Here is a 23,753-nt window from a genome sequence, read left to right as displayed (position 1 = left end):
TTTTGTTTTTTTTTCTTGCTTCTGGCTTCAACCTTCGTCTGAGGAATCGATCCCCTTGAGGTGCTGCCGAATTGCAGGTAAGTTCGTTTCTAACTCGTCGCCACTGTTAGATCCGTGTGTTAATGGAGACACGGAATGCAGGAGTTGATTTAACAAGTGTTTACTGAACAAAGTCTGGAGGTGAACTAACTACACAAGATGCTACACAGGCTTATATACCCGAGTGGTCACTACTGGTACTACAGTATACAGGGGCTTCAAAAACATAGTTCCTCTTAAAGGTACATACACTACAACAAGCCTCAACTATTTCCTGATTAATACTCCGTCCAACAGAGTTGCAACTGTTCGGAGGCCTATAGACTATACCCACTAGTGTTTTTTTCCCCTTATTATTCCTTACCTCCACCCAAACTGTTTCACTATCCTGCTCCTTTGACCCAATATAATTTCTCTGTATTATAGTGATTCCTTCCTTTATTAACATAGCCACCCCACCTTCTCTCCCTTCCTGCCTGTCCTTCCTGATTGTTAAATAACCTGGTATGTTTAATTCCCAGTCATGGTCACCCTGCAGCCATGTTTCTGTAATGGCCACAAGATCATACCCATATGTCATTATTTGTGCCGTTAACTCATTCATTTTGTTACGAATGCTACGTGCATTCAGATAATGAACTTTCAAATATGTTGTATATGTTAGATTACATCGTTTTTAAACTAAATCTTTAATATTTAAACTGAATCTTTAATATATTTAATCAGTTAATATTAGCAAAATTTGTTGGCTCTTGCTTCAGTCATACTTAGATTGGGGCCATTTGTTTTGCCATCAATACACAAATATTTGTTTCAAAATTGAATCCGGGTTCTTATAATTGCCACTAAATAGCTTTAACATTATATGAAGAGCTGTACTACAACTAAGTGAGCACATTACATCTAACAATAGAAAATGTGTGTTATTCTAATGTCTCTTTTACTTTCTGTTTATCGTAGGATTAATGTAAGAAGAATTAATCCTGAGTACCAGTATTTCTTTTGGGGAGTTTTACTGCATTTAACTTTCAACGTGAAGTTATTTTAAAAATCTATATATATTTTATTGTTTAACATGCTACAAGAATATTGGTTACCTGTTTGAGAAATATATCCCTATTTTTCTAATGCAATTTCACAACTGTACTCAGAAGTATTAACCTTTGTATTTAGTGCTTTGTTTAACTCTTCTGGACTCTAGAGTTATGAAATATTAGTTGTACAATTCTGGAATGTGAAAGGTGTAACATTTGCATATTGAATTATCATTGGCCCGCAGGCACCTGTAAGGAATATCTATTATATTCACGTGATCACATGCTGAGTTGTCATTGGCCTGCAGGCATCTGTAAGGACTTCTATTGTTTAGAAGACCAAGGCTAGGGGTCCTAACACCATCTTGTCCCCACTGTGCTGTATGATTGAGATCACAGACCTGATGCTTCATAAGAGTTTAAACTGTAATACTCCGTTGTCCTGCAATTTATTATTTTTGTACAAAGTGTGCAAAACAAGACATGGTGTCAGAACAGGGATTTGAAATGGACATCGTTGGAGCTCCCTTACCTCGAATGAATTGGGAATCTTTGAACTTACCTGGAGAATGGCGCAAGTTCAAGCAACACGCGCAGTTGATGTTTTCGGGTCCGTTGAGAAGCAAAGGGGAGGAAGAAAGATGCAGCTACCTACTCCTGTGGATTGGAGAAAAAGGGAGAGACATTTTTAACACATGGTCTCTCACCGCAGATGAAGCAAAGGTACTGAAAAGTTATTTTGACCGTTTTGAAGCATATGTGATGCCCAAGACAAATACGATATTCGCTAGGTACAAGTTTCAGGAGAAAGTACAAGGAGCTAGTGAGTCGTTTGAACAGTTTGTGACTGAGTTAAAACTGCTGGTAAAAGACTGTGAATATTCAGATGAAGATGAGATGGTCAGAGACCGCATCGTGTTTGGAATACATTCAGCTAAAGTGGGAGAGAAACTTTTGAATGTTAGGTCCGGGCTAACGCTGGACAAAGCTATGGACATAGCTAGATTGCACGAGATAGCCCAAGCACAGTTGAAAACCATAACCGGCGCCACGAACACCTCACGTGAACAGACAGTGCATGCAGTTAATAGACACACACCAAAGAACACCGCCCAGAGAGCGTGTTTCAGAACAGAGAGAGTTCTAAAAATGGGTGACACAGACATAAAACACTTCAAAAACTGTGGATATTGTGGAAACAACTGGCATGGAGAAAAGGAGCAATGCCCTGCCAAAGGAAGGCAATGTGGTAAACGGAACCACTTTGCTAAAGTTTGGAAGACTGTTTTTGGAAAAGCAGTACACACATTGAGTGACAGCCAAATGCCAGATAGAGAGCCAAATGCAGAGGAACTGTTTATTGATTCTGTGTCACAGAAAAAACAGATTTCAGAGACTGAGCAAGCTTTTGCAGATATTGAGATAGGAAAACAGGGCACAGAGCTTAGGTTTAAACTAGACACTGGAGCTCAGGTTAATGTAATTCCTCTGAGTGAGTATCACAGCTTGAAGGATGAGTGTGAGCTACAGCCCACCTCACGCAGACTGACCAGCTATGGGGGTGAGCAGCTCATTGTAAAAGGCACATGCGTGCTGAAATGCAAGTACAAAGAAAGCGACATGATGTTGGACTTTTACATTGTTGACACTCGAGCACCTCCAGTGCTAGGTCTAAAGGCATGTTTAGACATGGACCTCGTCAAGCTAGTGCTATCATTGACCGCAGTCATGGAGGAGTTTGCTGATGTTTTCAAAGGAATCGGACTATTCCCAGGTGAATGCACTATTCACCTTGACCCAGCAGCAACCCCTGTAGTTTGCCCACCGAGACGGATACCCCTTGCTCTACGTAGTCGCCTGAAGGAGCAGCTGCAGAGCATGGAGAGTACAGAAATGATCGTCCGGGAAACAGAACCGACAGAGTGGGTCAATGCGTTAGTAGTGGTTGAGAAACCACGTACAGGCAAGCTCAGAGTCTGTCTCGACCCCAGAGATTTGAACAAGGCTATCAAATGCCCTCACTAATGTGGTAAACCACTGTTGTTGTTGTTGTTGATACACACTGTTGTACCTATGCATGCCTCAACATGTCTCGGCTGGCTCCACCCACACAGGCCCAGGTATAAAGGTGATTGACCTGCAGCCCCCTGCCTTCTTGGAACCCAGTCAACCACGAGAGGCATGCTCTGTTCTTTGCTAATAAAAGCCTTTAGTTACTCTTTTAACTCTCAGTCTTTTATGAGTAATTGATAGCGCATCAACTACCCTCTACCAACGCTAGATGACATCACACCCGAGCTAGTGGGAGCACGTTACTTCAGTGTAATGGACGCGCGATCAGGATACTGGTCTATCAAGCTCACGGAAGAGTCATCTAAGCTAACAACGTTCAACACACCATTTGGACGCTACCGATTTCTGCGTTTACCATTTGGTCTTATCTCAGCTCAGGATGATTTCCAGTGGAAGATCGACGAAACCTATGAAGGCCTCGACGGAGTAGTCGCAATCGTAGACGACATCCTCATCTATGGCAGGAATAGAGAGGAACATGACAGGAACCTCCGCGCGATGCTACAAAGATCATGGGAGAAAGGTATCCGGCTCAACCCCGAGAAAAGCATAATCGGATCCATCGAGATCAGTTATTTCAGGCATCGCCTCTCAACTGATGGCATTAAGCCGGATCCAGAGAAAATCTCCGCTATCAAGAAGATGGAGCCACCGAAGAACCGCGCAGAGCTAGAGACAGTACTAGGCATGGTTAACTACTTAGCCAAGTTTGCCCCGAGCCTCTCCGAAATCAACGCACCCATGCGTCAGTTGCTCAAACAATCCAATGAGTTCCTGTGGGACAAACCGCATGACACAGCATTTCAGAAAATGAAAGACCTAATCACCAGAGAACCAGGACCAGTTCTTGCCTACTTCGACCCCAACAAAGAGCTCAGACTACAAGTGGACGCGTCAAAGTACGGACTAGGCGCAATATTACTGCAAGAAGGAAAGCCCATCGGCTACGCTTCCAGATCTCTCTCAGACAGTGAAATCAACTATGCTCAAATCGAGAAAGCACTGTATGCAATTCTGTTTGGATGTAAGCGTTTCCACCAATATGTCTATGGCCGACAAGTCATTGTGGAATCCGACCACAAGCCTCTCGAGTCAATCATGAGGAAACCACTAGCTGCAGCCCCACCAAGGCTACAGCGAATGATCCTTCAGCTACAGAAGTACGACTTCACAATCATTCACCATCCAGGCAAAGACATTCCTGTCGCAGACACGCTCTCCAGAAAGTCTCTTAGCTACCAGGACAGCAGCCTCAGTGAAGGCATGGATGTGCAGGTGCACATGGTATACAACAGCTTACCTGTGAGTGACTCAAAACTGAAGGAGATCCGAGCAGAAACAGAGAAAGATGCACAACTCACACTGCTGAACAAATTCATACATGAAGGATGGCCTGAGGAAAGGAGGAAATGCCCTCGGAGCATATCTGAATACTGGAACCACAGAGACGAACTGTCACAAATCAACAGAATTGTCTTCAAAGGGGAGAAAATCATCATTCCTACCAGTCTCAGAAGAGATGTTGACAAAAATTCATGCTGGACATATGGGCGTGGAAAAATGCAAACAAAGAGCACGTGACATTATTGTTAAATCTGTGAATCTTGGTGTATGGTGTCCTTCAATAAATCGACAGAGACTGCAGAGGAACAATCAACAGGTGTTTACTGGATGAGGGTCACCCAAAAACTAACAGTACAGATCCCTACTCAGGGTTATATACAGGTGTGGTCACTGCCGGTACTACAATATACAGGAGCTGTAAAAAGTAGTTCTCCCCTTAAAGGTACATACACTACAATTCCTCCCCTTTTAGATTAACAGTACCATAACATTCATTTAACAGTTAACACTTTTAACATGCAACATTAACTGAAAATAGTCCATTTATAAATTCAGTCTTTGGGGCGGCTTCCTGATCCTTTCTGGATAGCGCCTTTCCTGAGTGTCTTCCTCTTGGTGCGGAGGCGATTCTGCCCCCCTGTCGTCGGTTGGTTCACCAGCTTCCGATGCTACTGTTTCTGGGGTAGATGCTACCTGTATGTCGGGTTCATCACCAGGTACGCGAGACATGGGGTTGACCCGTTCCTGTGACGCTAGGATCTGGTCGACATGGCGTCTCACAATGTTCTCCCCAACATCCACTGTGTACATTAGTGGCCCCTGCCATGTGCATAATCGTTCCTGGTTGCCATTTCTCTGTTCGGTAGTCGCGGGCCAAGACTGGTTGCCCTACATTGAAGCTCCTTGTCGGCTTCTCATTGATGTGCTGGAATTGCTTATTCTCAACATTTCTTCGTACATTTGGTCTGAGCAAATCCAGACGAGATCTCAACCTTCAGTTAAAGAACATCATGGCCGGGGTCTGGTTGGTAACTGCATGTGTCACATTTCTGTAGGCTAACAGGAAATTGTCCATCTTATGCTGCAGTGGAATGTCGTCATCGCACATGGCTCTTACTGCCTTTTTAAAGGTTTGTACGAACCTCTCAGCCAATCCATTTGTGGCTGGATGATACGGGGCGGATGTGTAATGCCTTACCCCATTCCTTCTCATAAATTTCCAAAACTCTTCGGACACAAACTGTGGTCCGTTATCAGAGCAAATCTGCTCTGGCAAGCCGTTCCTGGCAAATATGGTCCGTAGGACTGCAATCGTTTTCTCCGTGGTGGTGGAGGACATTTTGATCACCTCAGGCCATTTCGAGTGCGCATCCACGGCTATTAAGAACATTGAGTCCATGAATGGACCAGCAAAATCAATATGCACCCGTTGCCATGGAGAGGAGGGCCACTCCCATGGGTGTAGAGGGGCATGTGGTGGTGCATTTTGGACCTTCTGGCATCCTGAGCAGCTCTTTGTCAGGTCCTCGATTTGCTGATCGATCCCCGGCCACCACACATAAGCCCTAGCAAGGCTTTTCATTTTCACCCCTCCCAGATGACCTTCGTGAAGCTCATTGAGCACTCTCTCTCCCTTAACTTGGGTGGAATTACCACTTGGGATCCACACATCAAGGTCCCCTGGCATACTGACAGCTGTTCTCTTCTGGATGAGAATGCTGGCAACAGTGAGTCGCCATGTGTTGGCCATCCCTTCACCGTCAAATCATATACCCGAGACAGTTTCGGGTCATTTCGGGTCTCCTTCTCTATATCCGCGTTAGTTACTGGCAAGCGTTCAATTATAGTCGAATAAAATATTTCGACAGGGTCCACTGCTGGTGCTTCCTCCGCAGTAGGCAGTGGCAGGCGTGATAGCCCATCAGCGTTTCCATGCTGTTTCGTGCCCTTATACTCTATTTCATATTGGTTCGCCCCTAGAAAAAGGGACCATCTTTGTAGCCGTTGCGCAGTCATCACCAGAACGCCCTTCTTTGGATTAAAGATGGAGACAAGTGGTTGGTGGTCAGTCAGCAAGGTGAACCTCTGCCCGTGCAGATAGTGGTTGAACTTTTTCACTCCCCCACACTAGGCTGAGGGCCTCCCTGTCAATCTGGGCGTAGTTACGCTCAGCTGAGGTTAGTGACCGAGACGCAAAGGCTACTGGCCTCTCCAAGCCATCTGGGAATTTGTGCGACAGCACCGCTCCAATACCATAGGGTGATGCATCACACGCCAACCGAATTGGTAGTGCTGGGTTGAAATGAGCCAACACCTCTTTTGATGTGATCAATTCTTTGCACTTCTGGAAAGCTCGTTTACATTCGTTATTCCACTTCCATGGTACCCCCGTTTGCAGTAGGGTGTTCAGTGGGTGTAGTACTGTAGACAAATTCGGCAAGAACTTATGGTAGTAGTTCACCAGCCCGAGGAACGACCTCAGGTGTGACACATTTTCCGGTGCTGGAGCGTTGACTACTGCCTCAATCTTTTCAGGGGACTTATGTAACCCCTCTTCATCAATAATGTGGCCACAATATGAGATCGGCTTCTGGAAAAACTCGCATTTGTGGCGATTAGCTCGGAGCCCATATTCCTTCAATCTAGTGAGCACCTGCTCCAGGTTGGCGAGGTGATCACTCATTTTCGCCCGTGACCAGGATGCCGTCCAAATAACACTGGGTCCCTGGAATCCCTTGCAGGACTTGATCCATTGTCCTTTGCCAAATAGCCGGAGCTGATGCTACCCCGAACACCAGCCGGTTGTATTGGTAGAGACCTTTGTGAGTATTGATCGTGAGGTACTGTTTCGAGGCTTCTTCTACCTCCATTTGCAGGTACGCCTGGGCCAGATCAATCTTAGTGAAGCGTTTTCCTCCAGATAGCGAGGCGAAAATATCTTCAATCTGCGGAAGCGGATATTGTACCGTGTGAAGGACTGGGTTCACTGTCACCTTAAAGTCCCCACAGATGCGAACCTTCTTTGGTTCCCCAGGCGTATTACTCAACGACCTCTTCATTACAGGAACGATGGGTGTAGCCCACTTGCTCCAGTCCACTTTGGACAGTACTCCTGAACGTTCCAAACCTTCCAGCTCTGCTTCGACGGCTGGGCGGATCGCATAAGGCACCGGTCTGGCCTTAAAAAACTTTGGGCTTGCATTTTCCTCTATTTTGATCGTCGCTGTTATGCCTTTTAGTGTTCCGACTCCCTCCTGGAACACTTCTTGTGCATCAGTTAGCATTTTTGACAGTCGTCCAGGTGTGACGTCGTCATCCTTTTTGGCATCTACCGTCGGTGCTTGTATGGAATGCCAATCTAACTGTATCTTCCGGATCCATTCACGTCCTAGTAGTGGTGGTCCTCCATCTGGCAATACATATAGGTCCATTTTTGGTGTTCCCTTGCCGTTGTATATCACGTTCACCCTTATTTTTCCTTTGGGGTAGACTTTTTGCCCCATGTACGTCTTCAAGACAATCTCTGTATCTCTCAAGGGTATATGTGAGAATAGCCGCTTGTAGTCCCTTCGGTTTATGACTGTTAGGGCTGATCCTGTGTCCAATTCCATTTTCACTTGGACTCCGTCTATCTTGAGCGTGACCCAGATAGTTTGGTGATCCTCCATTTTGATTACATTATGTAGTTTCAGACAACCCAGCTCCTTGCTTCCGGAGTCTGTATCACTTTTCTGTTCGTCTGAACTACTCTCCGTCACCTTATGTACCTTTTTGTACTTCTCCTGTGGAGATTTCTTGCTGCTGGTTTTCTTTCCCAACCTGCAGACTCTTGCTATGTGTCCTACTTTTCCACACTGTCTACACACTTGGTCCTTGAACCAACAATCCTTATGGTCATGTGTTGTTCTGCCGCAGCGATAACACTTCACTGCTCCATATGACATTTCATTTGTGCCATATTCTTGCGGTCTCCGTTGTATCTCTGCAGCACCCCGTGCGGCTGCTTCGTGTGATACTGCCATGCTGAAAGCCTTGTCCAGCGTAAGATCCTTTTCTGATAGAAGCCGTTTCTGGGTTCCTTCACTTTGAAGCCCACACACAAACTTGTCCCTTAAGGTATCTGCTAGTCCCGTTCCAAACTGGCAGTGTTTTGATAGCTTGCGCAGTTCTGCTAAATACTCAGCATTACTTTCTTCTTTATGCTGGTTCCTTTTGTGAAACTTAAATCTTCCTTCTATCAGCAGTGGTGTGGGGTTTAAGTGGTCCTGTAGGATTGCCACTATGCTTTCAAAATCCTTTTCCACTGGCTTCTCTGGGGTTACTAGGTTTCGCAGTAAGGCATACGTTTTTGCACCCATGGAATTCAACAACACCAGTGCTTTCCTGGCATCTGGCACTTCATTCGCCTTGCAGTACACTTCTATGCGTTCTACATATGTCGCCCAATCTTCGACTTCATTGTCGAACGCTGTGACACTGCCACTCTTCGGCATCCCTGGGTGCGGTTAGACTGGCTAAAAATGGCGTCTCCCGCGCTCTCCCTTCTTCTCCGCTGCGGCTCAAAATGGTGTCTCCCGCGCTTTCCTTTCTTCCTGCGCTCTCCCGCGGACGCTGCTCAGCCCTTGAACACTGGCCGCGATCTGCGCGTTTTCCTGCGCGCCTCTCTCGTTGACGCCGCTCGGCCCTGAACCCCGGCTGCACCCTGTGCGCTTTACCCTCTCTCTTTTTTCTCCGTCGACGCCGCTCGGTCTTCAACCCCGGCTGCGCCCTGTGCGCTTTACCCTCTCTCCTCTCAGCGTCGACGCCGCTCGGCCTCCCCCTGTGCCGTCGGTCAGCTCCAGCCGCCGCTGTGCGGGAAGGGTCCGCGCCGTACCTGTTGCCAGCCCGCCTCGCTGGAGTCTCTGCTGGATGGCCGATGCCCATGCCTCTGGACTCTCTGAAGAAACAGCAGCACCTTCTTCACTATCTCCTTGTCAAAGAGCCGTCCACAACAGAACGCACAGCAATGATGGAATTTCTTTCTGCAGAGTTGCAGGTGGGTTTGAATTTTCTCGTCGCCAATGTTAAATCCGTGAATCTTGGTGTATGGTGTCCTTCAATAAATCGACAGAGACTGCAGAGGAACAATCAACAGGTGTTTACTGGATGAGGGTCACCCAAAAACTAACAGTACAGATCCCTACTCGGGGTTTATATACAGGTGTGGTCACTGCCGGTACTACAGTATACAGGAGCTGTAAAAAGTAGTTCTCCCCTTAAAGGTACATACACTACAATTATGTTTTGGCCCGGAATGTGCAAACACATTGAGGACATTGTCGGAAAATGTTCCATTTGTCTAGAATGCCGCCCATCAAATGTCAAAGAGCCCATGATACCTCACCGTATCCCAGACAGGCCCTGGCAGGTCGCGGCAAAGGATCTGTTCACATGGAACAACGAGGACTACATAGTGACTGTTGATTACTACAGCAGATTTTTTGAACTGGACAAGCTTCACAGCATCACATCTGCAGCTGTGATCCACAAGCTAAAGGCAACCTTTGCCACGCATGGCATTGTAGAGACTTTAGTCTCAGACAATGGCCCCCAATACAAATCAGAAGAGTTCGAGTCGTTTGCCAAGGCATGGGATTTCACACGTCACATCAAGCCCACATTACTCTCAAAGTAATGGCCTTGCTGAAAAAACTGTCCAGATTGCAAAAACACTCATGGACAATGCCAAAGCGGACAAAAGAGACCCCTACATCAGTCTCCTTGAGTACCGCAACACTCCGGTTGACAACTTCAAGTCACCAGCACAGCTGTTGATGAGCCGCAGACTTCGCTCAATCCTTCCAAGCACCAACCAGCAGCTGCAGCCAGAGGTCGTCAGCTGCAAGCAAGTGCATGCAAAACGTGTACAGAGACAGCAACACCAAAAGAGTTACTATGACAGGTCAGCCAGACTACTGCTGCCGCTGCACAATGGGGAATCCATAAGAATCCAGGAGCATGACTACTGGAAGCCAGCAGTCGTCATCCAGCCAGCTGACACTGAGCGATCGTATCACGTCCGCACCCCAGAAGGACCGGTGTACCGCCGCAATCGCAGGCACCTCCTGAACACCAAGGAACAACACCGTCATTCCGACGAGAGGATCAGTTCAACAGAGTGTGATGAACAGAGCAATACACAAAACACATCATACTTACCTGAACCTAAACTTGAACCTGAATTGTTGACCGATTCAGGAGCATGCTCAGTTCCATACCACACAAGGTCAGGACGAGAGGTCAAGCCTAGAGTTATCCTTGACTTGTGAACTGTCAAAGGGTGTAGGCGGATCGCTGCCCTAAAAAAAAACTGTACATCGTTATTGAAATGTTGAGATGTTTTCAGTGCTAGTTAAATGCTGAGTTTACTTATATGTTGATGCTACTGAGAACATTATGTAGAAGAAAGGTTTAAGAGTAATACATAACATTTTTCTTTTAAAAGAAAGGGGATGTAACATTTGCATATTGAATTATCATTGGCCCGCAGGCATCTGTAAAGAATACCTATTATATTCACGTGATCACATGCTGAGTTGTCATTGGCCTGCAGGCATCTGTAAGGACTTCTATTGTTTAGAAGACCCAGGCTAGGGGTCCTAACTCCATCTTGTCCCCACTGTGCTGTATGATTGAGATCACAGACCTGATGCTTCATAAAAGAGTTTAAACTGTAATACTCCGTTGTCCTACAATTTATTATTTTTGTACAAAGTGTGCAAAACAAGACAAAAGGGAGTCAAGTAAAGGCAGATCAGTGCAAAGTTAAGTACATCGGGGTACAATTACAATTTATACATTGTCCTGGTTGCCATGTTTGATGGTGCACATTCCAGGCACTGCTCTGCTTGTTGGGATGGAACTGGTGCTCCTACTTAATCAAGAGTGCGGTAAAAAAAAATTATAGGTCTCGAAAATCATAATAGTTAATACAGATGATTGACAAGTAAATGATGTAGAGGACCTAAGAAAATAATTCGAGTGCTTTTATTTTGGGTGGGGAAATCTCGTGCAATATTCTTACACAGACTATAGCGCTGTTTGTACATTGTAGATTTTAATCAAATAGCTATTTTTAATCAGTAGTGTTTTGCCTGCCAAATTACTTTTCATTGTAAGTAATGTGATGCTTTTAGTCTTTGCGAAACACCACCCCTTTCCATTTCTCATCTGGTGAAAGGACCTGTGTGGTTCCAAAAGTTTGGAAAAATAATCAGTCACTCAATAGTCCACTGAATAAGTCGTATCACATTTACTACAGAACAACTTATCTGTATCAAATAACTAGTACTTTAGCTTGTTCGCAACCAGTTCAAATTCAGATCTGATTATTGTCTTTCAGTAAGTGGACAACCAGGAAATCTTATTAGAAACAAAAGAACTAATACAGGTATTTCCAAAGAGTCAAAAGAAGGGAGATATTTGGATTCTTCATGCAGGAGAAATTAGTTTCTCTTTACCATAAATTAAACAGTTGAAGTTGAAAACTTGAACATATAAACTGTTCAAATGACAGTGTTTCAGTCTGTTGCTTTGGTATTTTGAAGTGTTCTCCAATAAGGTTTCCTGTTCAGAATGTAAAAAGAAGTTCCTCCCTGTGCAAAGGAGTGGCTGAAGTGGAAATTGAGTTGGTTCCAATTCCAACTGAATAACGTTGGGAGTATTCAATCAGCAAACATAATTGTCGTCAACATTGATGATGAAAATCAGATCTTGGCTAAAGGATTTGATTTGGGTTGCTAAATTGATGTCATTATTAATCAAAGTAAATATGTGCCAATACATTCTATATTTCAATATCTATATTTGAAAATGTTATTGCTGTGTAGTTGCAGTGTTGTTTTTAGCATAATGCTTCAGTTGCAAATAACATTTCAGTATGTTTCTTGTTAAAAAAGGAGATGGAAAGCTAATTTGAAATATAAGGTACAGCCAACTGCTGTAGTGGGCATTTGTCTCCACATTCTGTAATGATCTAGGTCTTTCAAGTTAATCTTTCAAGTCAATCAACAACATTTGCTCTAACTAGGAATTTAATTGGTTAATTATCCTTCCAGGACTACAATAAGCAGTATTGACCAACTATTAATTCTAATAATGACTACTCTGTTTGTAATCCAGGCCATTCTTTATTTTGCATTGCCCAGAACTGGGTTTGGAGGAACCTCTGCCTTGAGGGCTTTTTTGAAGAAGTTTTGTAACTGCATTCCAAGAGGGCTTTGCCTTTAAACAGCCTAAAAGTAGGTGGCGCAGATAGAGGGGAAGTTACTTGCTGTTAGAGCTATTAATTTTTCTTGCGCCAAACAATTTTTGGCTAAGTGAAGCAATTTTACTGACTGGTAATGGTAGCTTTAATATTTATGTTCAATTCTGACTAGGGAAATAGTTCATTTGATAAGTATACACACTGCAATTAATGTAAAGCAAATCTGTAGAATAATTAATATTTATAGTTGAAATACTGTAATGTTACTTCCTGATCAAGAACAGTTTCACCATCACCCATTTATAACTGTACTCTTTTAAATTGTACTATGGTAGCAGGTAGGGGTGTTTAAATTGATGTAACGACTACATTAAGAAAAACACCTGTAACCTAAAAGGATGAAGACTCTAAGGTGTCATTTTTATTATTATGTATCTGTTGCATTACTTTCTCCTCCACCCTGATGACTTTATGTATGTACAAAGATACTCTGCCAAGCTCCAAGTATATCTGCAAGTAGACAAGTGTCATTGATTTATAACCATTAATCACATGATCCCTATATCCCCAACTGCAATTGGCTTATGATTATATCATGTAGTAAGATCTATTTTAATATTACAAAGGGGTAGAATTATCAACAAAAAAGGGCAAGTGACACAGTTTTTGGATAACCTTTTGCATATATCTCTAAAATTAAATTATGTTTTATTTTTCAGCAACTCAAACATGCCAATCTTGTCAACTTGATTGAAGTATTCAGAAGGAAACGAAGGCTTCATTTAGTTTTTGAATACTGTGACCACACTGTGTTAGATGAATTGGACCGATACCCTACAGGGTAAGTAACATTGATTGTAGTGTACATAGTAGACCTGACCTGTATACAGAAGCAAAACATGGCATTCTAAGGGCTGGATTTTCCGCCTGGAGGCGGGATAGTGGTGGGTTTGCTCTTCAGTGGGTTCCGGTTCTGGTCACGCTCCCGGTTGCAGCCGCCCTGCATTAAGGATTTTCCCTAGATTGGCCTTATTAAGGCCGACGTGCGAGCCAACCGGCCCAATCGGTGGGTGCGGGTCGGCTGCCCGCGCTTAATGCGCACTAGGAGCCTGGATATGAAGGGGGGCCACGGATCCTTTGCTTTTCACTTGCTTTCTTCGGTTTCCGAATCTTGGTTGCTGCAGGCATTGCAGTTGAACGGTCCAAGGCTGCTCCCCGTTTCGAAGATGACTCCCTCCATGCTCTTGTGGAGGGAGTAAGAGGACGAAAGGAGGTCCTTTTCCCTTCCGATGGACGGAGGAAGCCTCCTCAGCACACACATTGCTGAGGAGGTAAGTGCAAGGTCTGTGTGTATGCGCACCTGGGTGCAGTGCAGAAAAAGGTTCAATGATCTGATGCGCTCAGCAAAAGTAAGTATAACATCACACATACCTTCAGTCTGCTTCCCATCTCTTCTCATCCCCATCACACTGCATTGGAAACCTACTCCTGCACATCCCAACTAACTCTAACATCCCTTGCACCCTCACCCATCCCTCGCTCTATGTACAGAATCACTTCACCATCCTACTATGCACCCTTCACACGCGATCTCACTGTTATGCAATGACAACAACGAACAATGCACAGGGAGGGAGCTTGGTATTGGCACCTCACTCCATGTTTGTCTCCCTCTAAACATCTATGTTCTCCATTCTTTACACTGACTCCATCAATCTTGCTGAAACTCCACTTGTGTCCCTCATTTCAGGAAAAGAGAGCCCACAATAAGAGGGAGTGAGGGAGGACAGGAGGAGGCCCACCATCCCTGGTGCATCTAACAAATGCTGAGGAGGCAGCTCTGGAGATCGTCGGAGGTGCAGAGGAGCTGGAAGTGGGGGACGGAGAGACAGGCACAGTACAGCAAGCTGGTGACAGGATTGATTTGCAACCCTATCATTTTGCTTTCATGAGTGACTGATATGGCATCTGATGCTCATAGAAATTGAGTTATGATCATCTGCACAATGGGATGTGTCTGCTACCTAAATATCACATGTCTAACTCATGCCTTTACTCCCCCACAGGACCATCGAGAGCCCCCCTCCCCACTGTCCATGAGGAAGAGCCGGAGGGCTCCTCAGAGGAACCTGCAGCCTCTGAAGGAGCAGCGTCAGCAGAAATGAGCGCCACCAGCACAGAGGCACACCCCTCAGTGGGTAGTTTGCGAGATAGAGTAGTGCTGTCACCTGGTGTATCAAAGCTCACAAGTGAGCATGAGCAGATGGCTTATACTCGCTGGAGTTTAGAAGAATGAGAGGGGATCTCATTGAAACTTATAAAATTCTAACAGGACTAGACAGACTGGATGCAGGAAGGATGTTCCCGATGGCGGGGGAGTCCAGAACCAGGGGTCACAGTCTAAAGATAAGGGGTAAGCCATTTAGGACAGAGATGCGGGGGAATTTCTTCACCCAGAGAGTGGTGAACCTGAGGAATTCTCTACCACAGAAGGCAGTTGTGGCCAATTCATTAAATATATTCTAGAAGGAGTTAGATATATTTCTTAAGGCTAAAGGGGTCAAGGGATAAATGGAGAAGGCAGGGACAGGGTACTGAGTTTGGATGATCAGCCATGATCTCATTGAATGGCGGAGCAGGCTCGAAGGGCCGAATAGCCTACTCCTGCTCCTATCTTCTATGTTTCTATGGTGGAGACAGCGACAGCAGTGGAGAGTCCTCGTCGGAGGCCACGGCGCTCCTAGCTCTGCTCAGCTGCATGTAGACGCTGTGCCTCTTTTTTTTATTCATTGATGGGATGTGGGCGTCGCTGGCTAGGCCTGCATTTAGTGCCCATCCCTAATTGCCCTTGAGAAGATGGTGGTGAGCCGCCTTCTTGAACCGCTGCAGTCCATATGGTGTAGGTACACCCACAATGCTGTTAGGAAGGGAGTTCCAGGATTTTGGCCCAGCGACAGTGAAGGAACGACAATACAGGTCCAAGTCAGGATGGTGTGTGGCTTGGAGGGAAACTTGTAGGTGGTGATGTTCCCATGCGTCTGCTGCCCTTGTCCTTCTAAGCGGTAGAGGTCGCGGGTTTGGAAGGTGCTGTTGAAGGAGCTTTGGCAAGTTGCTGCAGTGCATCTTGTAGATGGTACACACTGCAGCCACAGTGCACCGGTGGTGGAGGGAGTGAATGTTGAAGGTGGTGGATGGAGTGCCAATCAAGCGGACTGCTTTATCCTGAATGGTCATAGAGTCATAGAGTCATAGAGTAATACAGCACGGATAGAGGCCCTTCGGCCCATCGTGTCCATGCCGGCCATCAAGCCCTGTCTAATCTAATCCCATATTCCAGCATTTGGCCCGTAGCCTTGTATGCTATGGCATTTCAAATGCTCATCCAAATGCTTCTTAAATGTTGTGAGGGTTTCTGCCTCCACAACCCTTTCAGGCAGTGAGTTCCAGACTCCAACCACCCTCTGGGTGAAAAAGTTCTTTCTCAAATCCCCTCTAAACCTCCCGCCCTTTACCTTGAATCTATGCCCCCTAGTTATTGACCCCTCTACTAAGGGGAAAAGCTCCTCAGCATCCATCCTATCTATGCCCCTCACAATTTTGTACACCTCAATCATGTCCCCCCTCAGCCTCCTCTGCTCCAAGGAAAACAAACCCAATCTGCCCAGTCTCTCTTCATAGCTGAAGCGCTCCAGCCCTGGTAACATCCTGGTGAACCTCCTCTGCACCCTCTCTAACGCGATCACATCTTTCCTGTAGTGTGGCGACCAGAACTGCACACAGTATTCCAGCTGTGGCCTAACCAGTGTTTTATACAGCTCCATCATAACCTCCTTGCTCTTATATTCTATGCCTCGGCTAATGAAGGCAAGTATCCCATATGCCTTTTTTACCACCTTATCCACCTGTTCCGCCGCCTTCAGGGATCTGTGTACCTGCACACCCAGATCCCTCTGACCCTCCGTCTTGCCTAGGGTCTTTCCCTTCATTGTGTATTCCCTTGCCTTGTTAGACCCCCCAAAGTGCATCACCTCGCACTTTTCCGGGTTAAATTCCATTTGCCACTGTTCCGCCCATCTGACCAACCCATCTATATCGTTCTGCAGACTGAGGCTACCCTCCTCGCTATTTACCACCCTACCAATTTTAGTATCATCCGCGAATTTACTGATCATACCCTTTACATTCATATCCAAGTCATTAATGTAGACCACAAACAGCAAGGGACCCAGCACCGATCCCTGTGGTACCCCACTGGCCACAGGTTTCCAGTCACAAAAACAACCTTCGACCATCACCCTCTGCCTTCTGCCACTAAGCCAGTTTTGTATCCAATGTGCCAAGGCACCCTGGATTCCATGGGCTCTTACCTTCTTGACCAGTCTCCTGTGCGGGACTTTATCGAAGGCCTTACTGAAATCCATGTATACCACATCCACTGCGTTACCCTCATCCACACACCTAGTCACCCCCTCAAAAAATTCAATCAAATTAGTCAGACATGATCTTCCCTTGACAAAGCCATGTTGACTATCCCTGATTAATCCTTGCCTCTCCAAGTGGAGACAAATTTTGTCCCTCAGGATTTTTTCCAGTAATTTTCCTACCACTGATGTTAGGCTCACTGGCCTGTAGTTCCCTGGTTTTTCCCTACTACCCTTCTTGAATAATGGTACTACATTAGCGGTTCTCCAGTCCTCTGGCACATCCCCTGTGGCCAGAGAGGTCCTGAATATATGTGTTAGAGCCCCCGCAATCTCCTCCTTTGCCTCACACAGCAGCCTGGGGTACATTTCATCCGGGCCTGGGGATTTATCCATTTTTAGGCCAGCTAAAACCGCCAATACCTCCTCCCTCTCGATGTTAATATGTTCGAGCATATCACAGTCCCCCCGCCCTATTTCTATGTCTACATCGTCCTTCTCCATAGTGAAAACAGATGCAAAAAATTCATTTAGAACCCCTCCTACATCTTCCGGCTCCACACACAGATTGCCACTTTTGTCCCTAATGGGCCCTATTTTTTCCCTAGTTATCCTTTTACCCTTAATATACTTATAAAACATCTTCGGATTTTCCTTTATTTTGCTCGCCAGTGTTATTTCATGGCCCCTCCTTGATCTCCTAATTTCTTTTTTAAGTATCCCCCTGCACTTTTTGTACTCCTCTAGGGCTTCCTCCGTCTTTAGCCTTTTGTATCTACCAAAAGCCCTCCTTTTTTTCCTAATCCATTCCCGTATATCCCCTGACATCCACGGTTCCCTGTGGTTTTTGGAACCACTCTTGACCTTTATGGGAACATGTTGCCCTTGTATGATCTCAATCTCCCTTCTGAAAGCCTCCCATTGCTCCGATGCGGATTTTCCTACAAGTAGCTGATCCCAGTCCATTTTGGCCAGATCCTGCCTTATCCTATTAAAATCGGCCTTCCCCCAATTTAGAACCTTTATTTCCGGCCCATCCCTGTCCTTTTCCATGACCACCTTAAATCTTACCATATTATGGTCACTATCACCAAAGTGCTCACCTACTAGCACTTTTTCCACTTGGCCGGCCACATTTCCTAGAATTAGGTCCAGTACCGCCCCCTCTCTTGTAGGACTTTCTACATGCTGGCTCAAAAAGCTCTCCTGGATGCACTTTAAGAATTCTACACCCTCTGAGCCTTTCACACTTTGACTATCCCAGTTAATATTGGGGAAGTTGAAATCCCCCATTATTATTACCCTATTATTTGCACATTTCTCTGAGATTTGCCTACATATCTGTTCCTCTATCTCCCCCTGACTGTTTGGAGGCCTATAGTACACTCCCAGCAAAGTGCTTGCCCCCTTTTTGTTTTTAAGCTCCACCCATATGGCCTCATATGGTGTCGAGCTTCTTGAGTGTTGTTGGAGCTGCACTCATCCAGGCAAGTGGAGAGTATTCCATCACACTCCTGACTTGTGCCTTGTAGATGGTGGAAAGGCTTTGGGGAGTCAGGAGGTGAGACACTCACCGCAGAATTCCCAGCCTCTGGCCTGCTCTTGTAGCCACAGTATTTATATGGCTGGTCCAGTTCAGTTTCTGATCAATGGTAACCCCCAGGATGTTGATAGTGGGGGATTCAGCGATGGTAATGCCATTGAATGTCATGGGGAGATGGTTAGAGTCTCGCTTGTTGGAGATGGTCATTGCCTGGCACTTGTGTGGTGTGAATGTTACTTGCCACTTGTCAGCCCAAGTCTGAATGTTGTCCAGGTCTTGCTGCATATGGACACGGACTGCGTCAGTATCTGACGAGTCTCGAATGGTGCTGAACAGTGTGCAATCATCAGCGAACATCCCCACTTCTGACCTTATGATGGAGGGAAGGTCATTGATGAAACAGCTGAAGATGGTTGGGCCTAGGACACTGCCCTGAGGAACTCCTGCAGTGATGTCATGTGATTGAGATGAATGACCTCCAACAACAACAGCCAACTTCCTTTGTGCTAGGTATGATTCCAACCAATGGAGAGTTTTCCCCTTGATTCCCATTGACTTCAGTTTTGCTAGGGCTCCTTGATGACACACTCGATCAAATGCTGCCTTGATGTCAAGGGCAGTCACTCTCCCCTCCAGAAAGAGAGCAGTGCTGGAGCTTCAGGCACAAGTGCAGGAGGCTCTGACTGGGTTTGCAACCATAGTAACTGCAAGTGTGCAGAGAATGGAGGAGTCCATCTCAAACATGAGCAATGCCGTGGTGCACTCGATGGCAAATATAGGTACCACCATGGAAAGGATGGCCACCTCCATGGAGGACATAAATTGTCAGACTCAGGAGAACATGGTAACACTTCTAAATAGATGGTCATCTATGGAGGATAGATGGGCATCTATTGAGGAGCGAAACCAGAGGTTCATGAACGTCCTTGTTATGAGGAATGTCAGCACAGAAATGGGTCCTCAGGGCCTCACTGATGTGCAGCAAGGTGCTACTTGCTAGCAGTGAAGTGCGGGTGACCCATGAGAGGGATGGTGGTGGTCGACAACAAGGAAGTGGGGGCTCCTCTCCAAGCGCTCACACTCCCATGCTACTGCGGAGCCCTCGGTCAGAGCCCCAGATGCCTCACCCAACTGAGATGCCCGTCGCTGCCCCTGCACAGCCGCAGGAGGAGCAGACTGTTGCGGAGCCCTCTTAAGGCTTCCAAACCCAGAGGACGACCGCCAAAGGCGTCTAAACAGGCGCAGCAGGGAAGTGAGCACGCTGCCTCTACATCTGCTCAAGCCACAGGGGAAGCACCACGTAGAAGCATGTGTAAGAGAAAGCTAAAACACAAATAGTCACAAGGGTAGTCACTTGGGTGATTTCGTAGTATACCAATTTACGTTTGTGATGTTTATTTCTAGTGTAATAAAGTTATGCGTTGTGAATGATTCAATGCGATGCCTTATGTGTGCTCAGAATTGGAAGTGTCACAGTGAGGGTTTAAGATGCCTTTCATCTGCAGTGATGGTGGGAAGAGTGTTAGGAATGAATAGTTCGTTGTTCAGATGCAGTATTGTGTGGAATGGAGGTCCGGCCAACCCTCATGTGCATGTGCCAGCCACATGTATGTACAGCGTAAAGTTACGCGAATCTGGCATGGATTAGTCCATCCCTTGCCTAATGGCCAGCAATGAGGTCACGTGCTGGTAGCACTGGGACAGCCGCCTCTGCCAGATGTTCCGCCTCTGCCAGATGTTCCTCATCTGCAGCCTCATTCGGCTCTTCCTTCTCTGAGGAGGCTGTGCGCTGTGTCACTTGTTCCTCAAGCAGCGCTAAGCCACGCTACAGTGCAATGTTGTGCAGGGCACAGCAGACCACGATGATTCTGGACACCCTGGCTGGTGCATACTGTAGGGCTCCACCAGATCTGTCCAGGCATCTGAAGTGCATTTTGAGCAAGCCTATGGTTTGCTCTATGATGCTTCTGGTGGAAATGTGGCTCTCATTGTAACGCTCCTCAGCTTCGTTTGATGGCCTCCTCATCGGTGTCATTAGCCACGTCTTCAGGGTATAGCCCTTGTCTCCAAGTAGCCATCCGGAAAGTTGGGTTGTCAGATTGAAGAGCTGAGGCATAGTGGACTGCCGTAGGATGTAAGAGTCATGGCAGCTGCCAGGGAACTTTGCGCACACGTGCATAATGTTCTTCCTGTGGTTACACACTAGTTGGACGTTAAGGGAGTGGAAGCCCTTGCTGTTGCCAAATACAGCTGGGGTGCCCTGATGGCCACATGTGCAGTCGATGACGCCCTGCACCCTTGGGAAGCCTGCCATATTGGCAAACCCAACCGCCCGCGCGGTTACACTTGCTTCATCCGTTGAGAAGTGGATGTAATTCGTCGACTTGCCAAACAAGGCATCGGTAACCTGTGTTATGCATCTGTGTGTGGCCGACTGGGAGACGCCGCTGATGTCTGCAGATGATCCCTGGAAGGACCCTGACGCAAAGAAGTTGAGGGCGGTGGTGACTTTGACAGCCACTTGTAAGGAGTGTCCACCCACTCCTCTGTGTTGTAGGTCTTGTTGCAGCATTGTGCAGATGTCTGTGACTACCTCTCGCAAAAGTCTCAGCCTCCTTTGACACTGCTGCTCAGTCATGTTGAGGAAGCTCATCCTCTGCCTGTAAACCCTGTGTTGGGGGTATCTCCTCCGGCGCGGTGCAGCCCTGCGCTGACAACCTTTGCCTTGTGCAGCATCAGGTGGCTCAGGAGAAGGTTGGCGCTCTTGTTGTCGGTGCTGCTGGTGTGCCTGGTTCTGCTGCTGCTGTGGCTGCTCGTCCTCCGAACCTGAGGACCATGATGAGAGAGTATAAATGGTTCCCATTCTGCTGGTGAAAATGTCTCTTGAGGATGAAATGTAATAAGCGCTCAGTCAAAGTGGAGAGAGGTTATTCCAAGGAGGTCACAGTGTATATAGATCTCACAACACACACTTATAACCTCAATACACCTGAAAAATGTCTTCAACATCCTGCAATCAGAAAGTTGTGGCTTTTGAAATTGAACTGATGTGGCAGGTTAGCTTTAATGCTGCTCTTCCAGCTGTGAACTATTCAGCTTGTTGGAACACCCGACACAATCAGCTGCCGTGTTTCTGGAATGCCGTGGAACACGCTGAAAATGTTGCAAAATTGAAAAGCCCTCTCAAAATAGCATTAAACAGGTAGCTGTTAACTACCTTTAACTGTCTCTCCCGCCGCTTGGTGTTGGGTCTGATCAGGAGTCGCAGACCCGACACTTTGGAAAGTAGCGTGGAGGCGGGTTCGCAACCCGCCATCAATCATCTTGGATTTAACTCCTGACCCGCCTCCAAACCCGCCCTGTGTCGGCAAAATCGCGGCCTAAGTTTGAAAACTAGACCTTTAATGGTCAGTGCCCTGATTTTCAGATCTGTGGCACTGATTTCTTCTCGGCACTAATTATAGTGACTAGACAGTAATCATTAATAGCTGTGTAAATCGGGAGCAAGATGGTAATAAATAGAGTATTAATTTTAGTGCTGTTCATAGTTTCCTTCACATGCCCACAATGTCAGCTTAAAATCTATTCTCCAATGAGTACTAGTTCAGCTTCCCTAACTTTTCTTCAAAACTGTGCTAATAAAAGTTGGATTAATAAGAACGTAAGAAATAGGAGCAGGAGTGGGCCATTCGGCCCCGTGAGCCTGCTCCGCCCTTTAATGAGATCATGGCTGATTCGATTTTGGCCTCAACTCCACTTTTCTGCCCGCTCCCCATAACCCTCGACTCCCCTGTTGCTCAAAAATCTGTCTATCTCAGCCTTGAATATATTCAATGAATCAGCTTCCACAGCTCTCTGGGGTAAAGAATTCCAAAGATTCACGACCCTCTGAGAGAAGAAATTCCTCCTCATCTCCGTCTTAAATGGGCGACCCCTTATTCTGAGACTATGCCCCCTAGTTCTAGATTCCCTGACGAGGGGAAACATCCTCTCATCATCTACCCTGTCCAACCCCCTCAGAATCTTATGTTTCAGTAGATCACCTCTCATTCTTCTAAACTCCAATGAGTATAGGCCCAACCTGCTCAACCTTTCCTCATAAGACAACCATTTCATCCCAAGAATCAACCTAGTGAACCTTATCTGAACATGCCTCCAATGCAAGTATATCCCTCCTTAAATAAGGGGACCAGAACTGTACGCAGTACTCTAGGTGTGGTCTTACCAGAGCCCTATACAGTTGTAGCAAGACTTCCCTACTTTTATACTCTATCCCCCTTGAAATAAAGGCCAACATTCCATTTGCCTTCCTAATTACTTGCTACACCTGCATGTTAACCTTTTGTGTTTCATGTATGAGGACACCCAAATCCCTCTGTACCGCCGCATTCTGTAGTCTTTCTCCATTTAAATAATATTTTTCTTTTCTATTCTTCCTACCAAAGTGAATAACTTCACATTTTCCCACATTATACTCCACTGCCAAATTTTTGCCCACTCACTTAACCTATCTATATCCCTTTGCAGACTCTTTATGTCCTCCTTACAACTTGCTTTCCCACCTATCTTTGCATCGTCTGCAAATTTGGCCACATTACACTCGGTCCCTTCATCCAAGTCATTAATATAGATTGTAAATAGTTGAGGCCCCAGCACTGATCCCTCTGGCACTCCACTAGTTACAGATTGCCATCCTGAAAATGACCCATTTATCCCGACTCTCTATTTTCTGTTAGTTAGCCAATCCTGTATCCAATCTAATATGTTACCCCCAACAACATGAGCTCTTATCTTATGCAGTAACCTTTTATGTGGCACCTTGCCGAATGCCGTTTGGAAATCCAAATACACCACATTTACTGGTTCCCCTTTATGCACACTGCTCGTTACCTCCTCAAAGAACTCTAATAGATTTGTCAAACACGATTTCCCTTTCATAAAACCTCTGTTTGATTGTACAGGAAACTCTCTTTTTACCGGCACCTAAATAACCGGAAATCTCTCTTAACCGGCAAAATTCAGGAGTAGGTTCAGGTAAGTTTTACTTCATATTA

At 46.0% G+C, this 23,753-nt stretch overlaps 1 protein-coding gene across 3 annotated transcripts in view; it reads left to right on the top strand.

Annotated features, from left to right (window-relative positions):
* Positions 1–23,753, top strand: part of cdkl1 (cyclin dependent kinase like 1 (CDC2 related kinase)) — a 90,066-nt gene that overhangs the window by 27,887 nt on the left and 38,426 nt on the right. For all 3 annotated transcript variants that reach the window (XM_086003148.1, XM_086003149.1, XM_086003147.1), the window contains exon 2: positions 13,455–13,576. In XM_086003148.1, the coding sequence (XP_085859274.1) occupies positions 13,455–13,576 (122 nt within the window). The remainder of the gene's footprint in view (positions 1–13,454; positions 13,577–23,753) is intronic.

This window comes from Somniosus microcephalus, chromosome 12, assembly GCF_052327205.1.
Source record: "Somniosus microcephalus isolate GS21.2 chromosome 12, FLI_Smic_1.0, whole genome shotgun sequence".
Lineage (NCBI taxonomy): Eukaryota > Metazoa > Chordata > Chondrichthyes > Squaliformes > Somniosidae > Somniosus > Somniosus microcephalus.
The sequence above is the reverse complement of the archived record's forward strand: the minus strand, read 5'-3'. Positions and strand labels throughout refer to the sequence as shown.